Here is a 9,203-nt window from a genome sequence, read left to right on the forward strand (position 1 = left end):
TCCACGACAGCTCGTCAACATCTAGGGCCTTCAGCAACTCTGTACATCTTCGTCTCTCTGGCACACTGCCACTTCAGAGCTTTTTAACTTTCTCACTGACCTCTGGCAGTAAAGTAAGGAACCAATTCCCGTCAGTCGTCCATCATGACAGTCTGTCTGTCAGCTGGATTCACAAGTTCCTCAAAATGTACAGTTCCTCTATTTTCCAAAGGCAATCTATATATTTTACTCCCTTTTTTGTATGGTTAGGGAGATAACATTCTCCAAAACAACCACTTGAGAAACATTTCAGTGACAATGAGAAACTATGCTGTAAATAAAAATGTATAAATGTGAGTAGAAAACAAGTATGATGTAGCATGGTGTGGATCCATTAGCTTTGTCATTTGTATTATCTGTAAGTAATACTATTTCTCACTTTATATTAATCTGACAGGATAAGTTAGTTTCTCATCTGTCACTATGACCTTCAATAGTAATTGTTTAACAACATGTCCTCATGGCTTTATTTCTGAGTGTTAAAACGTCTTTAATAGATGAATTTGTATCCAGGTCCTCTTAACAATTATCTGGAAGTTGCTTGGCCAAATGGTCCACTGGAGTGGTTTACTTGATGATTTATTGAACTAAAAGACAAAGCAAGTCTCTTTGTGAAGGTGGACACTCGCCAGATAGTTTTTAACAACCTGGCAAAACGAAATGTGTAACTATTGGCTTATAATATATATATATATATATATATATATCAAACGTTACTTCAATCATTTACTAGGTGTTAATAAAATAAATTGCAACTTATTGGTCATTTATAACCGGTGCCTCATTGGAAAGGGGTAACAAATCATTTCCCAGTAAGAAAGTGTAGAAATCCTTTATACAAGTCAAAGAAAAAACAACACACACAAAAACCTGATTGTCTTCACATGTGTTCCATAAGACGTGGTACTACGGTTTTGTAGCCTCAAGTTTGTATTTTGGCCATTGAAACTAGCGATAAAGACCCAAACACTCATAGACCTCTATACAATTAGACATCTTCCTGCAACCAGTGGAGTTCCCCCTACTGGCTATAACATAGAATGCAGGTTTCAGGCACTTCCGCCTTAACAACAGTTTGCACACCCACTTAGTCCCTTAGTCCGCACGAATGTAAACATTAGCATTCTGGGTCTTGCTTTTCAGTCCTGCCACCTTCAGAGATATAATGTACTTTCTGCACTCAAATGTTTTTTATCAGCCCACCTTATAATAACTGTTTGTAACTGAGATTCTCCAGAGGAAGGGCTTTGCAGAATAACATAACCTGAACCGTAATGCTGATTAGACATGTGAAAGTCATAAAATCCCATGAGAGAATCTTTCTAGCTATTTCATTTCGCACACACACACACACACACACACACACACACACACACACACACACACACACACACACACACACACACACACACACACACACACACACACACACACACACACCAATCAGAAAGTGGAGATAACATTAAAAAGTGAGGTACTGTGCAGTATCCATCCCACCAATGAAGGAGAATGAATCTTGTTTCTACATGAATACAAATGGATGGGTGAATAGAGCTGATTTGCTTGCGTGTTGGGGGGGTGGGGGGATGTGGCCGGCAAGAGACTACGGATGACGATTTGTATTTGTATTTGTGTGTGTGTGTGTGTGTGTGTGTGTGTGTGTGTGTGTGTGTGTGTGTGTGTGTGTGTGTGTGTGTGTGTGTGTGTGTGTGTGTGTGACAAAGAAAGAGAGAGACAGTGAGAGAGAGGGAGAGAGAGAGAGAGAGAGAGAGAGAGAGAGAGAGAGAGAGAGAGAGAGAGCGAGAATGAGAGAGAGTGAGAGAGAGAGGGAGAGGCAGGTGGAAAGGGGGAGGGGTCTGGGATGGTCCAGACAGTCGGTCCTTGTGTACCTCACACACTCGCAGCCTCTGCGCATCATTTAAGGGGAGCTCGGCTGTCGCTTTTTCTCACCGCCTGGCTGACTCATATTAACAGCACCGCTTCAACGATACCATTATACCACTTTCGTTTTCTCCCACTGCCTCTGAAGCCAACCGTTCAACTTAAACCGGCTCACACCACCGTTATATGGAAAATACGGGTCGGCCAGGCGCATTTATTCTCTCCTACCCGAGAGGAAGCGCACGGAGGAAAACGTATGAGGACTGACGGAAAACAGCCGTGATTCATGGATGTACCGCGCATCATAAGAGTGCTACAACTACCAACAAGGTATAGCCTACCGGAGTAACTGTAAATATACTCAATAATTTGACTGTGCTTCATAGAATTGGATTATTAATACGCGCATTTTATCTTGTGATTGTTTCTCTTTTGAACACTTGCGGTTGGGTGGGATGCGTTCATTTGTGCTAGGTTGTCTTGCAGCAGCGATAGAGGATGCCTGCATCGCGGAAAATATGTCAGGAATTCTGATCCCGCTGCAGTATAGTGTGCTTTTTCTTTCAATATGTCTGTGAGAAGAAAGTAGCCTCTCTATAAGCATAATAGTTGTTATTGGTGGTCATTAAAGTCACAATTTCAGTATAATGCAAACCATCAACATTGTCAGCAGCCTCGCACTAAGAGAGTGGGAGGAAAATACATTTGATCTGCTTTATTGAAAGAAAAAAAATGTTTTCTACTGAGATATTATTTTTAGAGTATCCTTCCTGAATACAATGCTTTGAATCTAGAAAACACCCCCTGATGCACCATCTCTTTTTTGAACACTTACAAGTCTTATGCGTGGCTTCTGAAGTGATGACGTTCAGCCATTATTTTACTTACACCATCAAAGCTCCCTGCATCAAGGCCCTAGTATGTGATGCTACAATATTATTATAGACAAAATCTAATTTTGAATGGGACAGATTTGTGTCAGTGATCATTTGCAGGCTGATCTCCCCTTGACATGACATTGGCAGTTAGGATTTAAACTATTGTTTACCTTTCTGGGCTGGCCTTTTGTCCCCTGATGAACAAGTGGAACACAGTACAATGCTTAGACCCTTCAATCAGGCCAAATTAGGTCCTTGATTAAATGCAGACATGTTGGAGGAGACAGAGAGCCAGGATGAATGTATCAGTGGTAGTGCATTGTACATAATGAAGTACTCTGTGTCCCTAATAATAATGATAATGAGGCAGACCAGAATAGATTTTTAAAATATTTTGTTAAAGTTATTTGTCACAAAAGTGTCTAGACATTTTTATACATGGCCTTTTTGTCATTGCATTCCAATTTAGTGTAGGCACTCAGACAGCTGTACATCCTTTTAGCAGACTGTGAGTTGATTGGATAGGAACCAAAAATAAGGGACTCAAAACACTCCTCTTTGTCTATTTTAATTTCTAGATATAAGGATTCAGCACTGGAAGGAGAGCAGGAGAGCAGAAAGAGTCTGTCTCATTGGTACAGCAATATTTACTAAGGACCTCTGGCATCCTTTTCTAAATCTTCTAATCTGCCTTCAACGTATCAAAGTAATTAAAATCCAGCCTTTTGTCCTAAGTATCATAAATAAATAATGGCCTGTATGTTCAACCCACTGATGACTCGCGCTCAAATCTAAAAGTCAGTCCAACACAACTGTCAAATGTTGTATTCAAAGTATATATTTCATTGTGATGTACTCCACTGTCGTGTCTAATTGTATTATAGCACTGGTAATTTCAAATGTCATTTTAGGGGTTATCTAGTGTGGGCATAGACATTTAATAAACTGTGAAACCAAAATAACAAACGCAATAATTGTTAAGAATAAAAACACCAACAATTGTATGTTCACAGGGAGGAACTGGCATGGACCGCTGCATCTAAATGAAGTGGTTCAGCCATGCAATGTTCCTGGAAGGCAGTGATTCTACTGGCCTTGGCCTCCATTGCCATCCAGTACACGGCCATCCGGACCCTCACCTCCAAGCCTTTCCAGTTGTGCCCATTGCCCAGCCCCCAGAACTGTGGTCTGGGGGGCCAGGAGACAGAACCTCCCTTTGAGCGAGTTGCAGGGTGCGAGGACTACCCTTACTTTCCCATCAATGCCACACGTAAAACCCACATCCTGGTCCTGGCCACCACCCGTAGCGGATCCTCCTTTGTAGGCCAGCTGCTCAACCAGCACCAAGAGGTATTCTACCTGTTTGAGCCTCTTTATCATGTTCAGACCACACTGATTCCACGTTTGTCACACAGCCGCAATTCCGCAGACCGGCGTGTGATGCTGGGCGCCAGTCGAGATCTCCTGCGTAGCCTGTACGGTTGTGACCTCTATTTCCTGGAGAGCTATATCAAACCAACGCCCACAAACCACACCACAGACAAACTGTTCCGTCGAGGTGCAAGCCGTGCGCTGTGCCAGCAACCTGTCTGTGATGCCTTTGGTCCTGCTGATGTGAATGTGGAAGAAGGGGACTGTGTTAAGAAATGCGCTGCTCTAAACATGACTTTAGCAACAGACTCATGCCGTGAAAAGCGGCACGTGGCAATTAAAATTGTTCGGGTGCCAGAAATTGGAGATTTAAGAGCTTTGGTAGAGGACCCAAGGCTGAATATAAAAGTGATTCAACTGGTCAGAGACCCGCGTGGTATCCTGTCATCACGGATTGAGACATTCAGGGATACATATCGGCTTTGGCGTATTTGGAGGGCCACGGGGCGACGGCCATATAATCTAGACTTGAGCCAGCTTACAGTTGTCTGTGAAGACTTTCTCAGTTCAGTTTCAACCGGTCTCAGTCATCCCTATTGGCTCAAAGGGAAATACATGTTGGTTCGCTATGAGGATTTGGCCAGAAACCCACTTCTCAAGACAAAGGAGATCTATGACTATCTGGGGCTGCCTATGGATAAAAATGTGGAAGACTGGATACATGCAAACACCCGTGGCAGCAACGAGCCCTCAGCGAAACATAAGTTTGGTACAGTGAGGGACTCAGCTGCTAATGCAGAGAGCTGGCGGTTGAAACTGTCTTATGACATGGTAGAATACACACAGACTGTGTGTCAGAAAGTGCTTCACCAGCTGGGATACAAGGCTGTCAGATCAGTACAAGAACTGAAAAACATGTCACTCTCACTGGTACAGGACAAAACTTTTGTAACTTTTTTGTAACAAAGATAGTTCTCTACGACTATTTTTGATATATTTATAATTGTTGCCTTATCATTTCTTTAGTTTGTTGGTGTTGTTTCTGTAATTTTGTCTTATCAAATTTGCACTAAACTTTAAAGATTATGAATGCACCGAGGGGAACTACGGATGATTCCCCGATGCTTCAGAACAGCACACACTTTCTACTCGAACAAATCAGACAAGCTAGTTCACAAATGTGTCATAATTAGTTTTAGCTCATGAATAGAACCAAGATAAGGCACTGTATTTGTTATTTCCTGTATGCAAGATGTTGATTCAATGAAAGTAAAATGTTGCCCTTCAAAAACACGAGATTGGAGTTTTGACGGGTTGTGGTAAAGCAGAGTTGTTTTTTTGTTTTTTTCAAAATACTGTACAAGCCCTAGTGTGCAATAAATAGTGAATGTCGCAGTCAACCTTTACCACTATGGCTTTTCTATCCATGTTGGAAGAGAGGGCACTTCTGACAGATTACGTTTGCAATGCCTTATTGCAGACCATTTACAGGCTCTTAACTTAAAGGGACAAGGGAAAAATGATTCATTTCCTTAGAGAATACTTTACATTTGTCAAGATATTTACAACACGGATGTAGTTGTAATTTTGGTCTTAATTCAAGTAGTGTTTGTCAGTTTTATTTATTACTTTATTTATATTTTAACTTGCCAGTCCATTTATTCTTCATCGATCACAGTGTGAAATCTACGTGGCCTTTTCTGTCTTTAATTAAAAATGTTTATGCTACTGTCGTCCATTGATGGTGAGACATTCACTTATCAGTTAAACGCTAAAGGATTTCCTTGGTTTTATGTCACCTTGATCAAAAGGAAAGGTATAAAAAGTGGAAACATCTCAGATTAAAAATAGTGTATGCCTTCGCTCTTAAGTTAAAAATCATATCCCTTTTAAAAAATCATGTTGGGTCTATGTTTATCCCCATGAAAGATTCATAACTGAGTAAGATACTCTTTGTAGAACAGGTTACAGTGCAGATTCTCATGTGTTACCCGAGGACGAGTGGATAGTTTACACTGTACCACACTATCACATTCACACTACAGTTATAGATTACATATAAAAGAGCATTACAATTATCCCTGTCTATAACCTAGAACAAGTCCTCTGATTATTAACAGCTATTTTAACTAAGCAGTGTTAAAGAGTAGAAGGTTGTGGCTAATATGCAGTACAACAAAAGACATGTGAAGTAATTTGTTTTTTTAAAACTAAATTATGAACACTTTAACATAATCATTTTTAAATTCTGAATACAAACAGGTTTTTTCTTTTGCTGTCAAATTAACATTATGCTAAGCCATTTGATACTGACGGACTCTAGGGACATTATTGTTGCAAAAGTAAATGCAGATCTGAGACACCCAGCTGGTACAAACAGCAATGTTCCGATTAACATCTCTGCAGTGGGTTTATATTTGGGCATATTTAGCAGTTTATGCGGTGGTTAGTCTGCAAACTGTCTTCCCAGTTAGTGTGCAGCAAATGTGATCGTTTCACGCGGTGCAGTCTATTTTTAATTCACCTTCTGTTACTGTAGCAGCTTAAATTGAGTGTCGGTTTGCATTATGTAGAACAGAAACAAGGATGTGTGCACAAAACACAGCTGCCCTTATAAAATTCAAATGAAACACCTTGAACAAGTGATATTGGTAAACACACAGCATTTAGTGTGATGACCATATCGGCTGAAATGCTCCAACAAAAACTGACCACCAGTGATAGCAGAGGCAAAACAAATTGCAGTTTTATGCAAACAAACGTGTCAGTTTCAAAGTATAAATTAATATATCATTATAAGGGACAGGCATTGTTTAAAAATCACAAACATAGTACCAATTCCTTTCCAAACGTTTTAATACAAATTAATCGCATGCATTGTGTAACTGGAAAGTTTCTATGCAGATTCAGCGTTTTTGATTGATACGCTTATAGTATGAGGTACCATAAGCCTGGATAAATAGGCAATACAATTATTCTGTTTTTCAGATCCATCATTATATCAAATGACAGTGCTTAAATTGCATTTAGCGAGGAATGTGATAAGATCTGGTGAGTGTACCCTGAGCATAGAGCAGAGTTATGTGTGTCCTGAACCCTGATGATTTTTCTTTTTTCTCTTTTGGTTTTTGCCAGTTTAGCTTTGAATTCTTGATTTCTACAAACGGCTTTGCAGCATATATCTGTGCAGTCAAAAAAAACTTGAGGCAAAAAAGTCCATTGACTTCCATGCAATGGCCTCTTGTTTACCCATAAGATATAAACCCTGTGAATAGAGCATCACACGCCCGGGCTCATCAGTATTGGTGACCGGATGTCCATTGAGATGCAGAGCACAAACCTTTGATCCTCCTCTGTGCCGAGGCTGGAGGCAAACTCTCTCTCCCTCTGCCTGTGCTTTCTCCATCATCCACCTCTTTCTTTCCTACTGAGATCTCGGGGGATTGTTCCTCTGCTTCAGTGCTCACTCTCGGTTTTTCCCTTCACCTCTGAAGCTTTGAGATGCGCTTGGCATACTTTTAAAATAAAAAATGCTGCAAAGCTTTGCATGTGTACATGCATATGACATTTTGGGGCACACGCTTACTTGTTATCTGAAATCACTTTCATGCCTGTATATTAAATATGGAGCTACTATCAGCTGGTTAGCTTAGCTCAGCACAAAACCTGGAACCGGTTAAAAAGCTAGTCTGACTCTTTCCTGAAGGAAGAAAAAAACACCTACCAACACTTCCAAAGCTCACTAATCAACCCATTACATCTCATCTGTATACAAAAAATGAAACATAAAATCATTAGGTCCTCATTTGATGTGGGGGTTTATGTGCCAAACTATTTATTATCCAGTCTTCGTGCTATACCTGTAAGCTAATTGGCTGCGGGCTGTAGCCTCATATTTACAGTACAGACATAAGTAGTATCAATCTTCTCTTCTAACTTTCCACAAGTAAGAAAATAAAAAGTTGTCTCCAAATGTCAAGTTATTGGTAATAAAATGCATGTTCCAAACCTTGCAACATTTTCCAGTTTTATAATAAAAGAAAAGCCAAGAAAAAAAAAAATCAAAAATGCTTTTGGATGAGACTCTTTCAGTTTGTTTTTTTTACCAGCAGCCGCTCCAGCCTCTGAAAGCATAACTGGCAAGTGTTTTTGCTGTCAGTTACATCTCTCTTTTTTTTTTTTATAATAATAATGAGGACTAACATTTTTGACGGTTCATCACTGGTCCCGCATTTGAGCGATGCTTTAGCTGAATATCCACACTTTTTTAACTAAAGCCCTCAATTCAACTCAACTTGTTTTTTTTAAAATTATTGTTGGACTGTGACAGTTTGCCAGTAATGTTGCATTTCCTTCCTCCACACGCCTGACCCCGGCACACAGTGTGCAGCCTGCTTCCACGTGTCTGTGTCGAAGCGTCTCTGTGGTCTCGCTGAGGCCCTCATGTTGTTTGTTGTGTCCCAGGGCTGAACACATGGTTCACAAGCCCCTGGAAGAAAGTACATCAAATCTCTCTCCCTCCATGACTCCCCTATGCCTTTTCATTCTCATCCCCTCATAATATGACCTCAATAATCCGACCCTGTATGACTGCATGACAGAGCAGAAAGATATTTGCTTCTGTTTAGCTCAATGTTAAGTGAACTGAGCTAACAGAACATGTCCTGGTAGCTAAGGCTACTCATTAGCGAACAAAAGCTGCGGAAAGTGAATATTACTGAAGAGCGTGCAGTAATACAATCATTCTAAAAAAGTATGCAATGAACATTGACTGTTTTTTTGTCTTTGTGTGTGTGCAACCATTTCTGCTGCTCACTGGGAGATATAGTTATGAGCTCACTGAACTGGTCAAATCATGTGATTTATGCCATGTAAATATGTAAGCTATTGTTGAGATGCAGAGCGGATATGCAATGCAATAATCGCCATTGTCCATATCCTCAGATCGTATTTGACGTCAACATAACAACTATGTGCTTGCATACGAGCAACCCAGATGATTAAATCAGTGGCTGCTGGGGAGACCTGCTGATG

The 9,203-nt window shown here is 40.5% G+C and overlaps 1 protein-coding gene across 1 annotated transcript; it reads left to right on the plus strand.

The window, feature by feature from the left end:
• The first annotated feature begins 1,918 nt into the window (after positions 1–1,918).
• On the plus strand, positions 1,919–6,301 carry chst1 (carbohydrate (keratan sulfate Gal-6) sulfotransferase 1). Its single transcript, XM_063880644.1, has 2 exons — positions 1,919–2,250; positions 3,812–6,301. Exon 2 carries the CDS (start codon positions 3,858–3,860, stop codon positions 5,130–5,132), a length of 1,275 nt encoding a protein of 424 aa, XP_063736714.1. The 5' UTR covers positions 1,919–2,250; positions 3,812–3,857; the 3' UTR covers positions 5,133–6,301.
• The last annotated feature ends 2,902 nt before the right edge of the window (positions 6,302–9,203 follow it).

This window comes from Eleginops maclovinus, chromosome 4, assembly GCF_036324505.1.
Source record: "Eleginops maclovinus isolate JMC-PN-2008 ecotype Puerto Natales chromosome 4, JC_Emac_rtc_rv5, whole genome shotgun sequence".
NCBI lineage: Eukaryota > Metazoa > Chordata > Actinopteri > Perciformes > Eleginopidae > Eleginops > Eleginops maclovinus.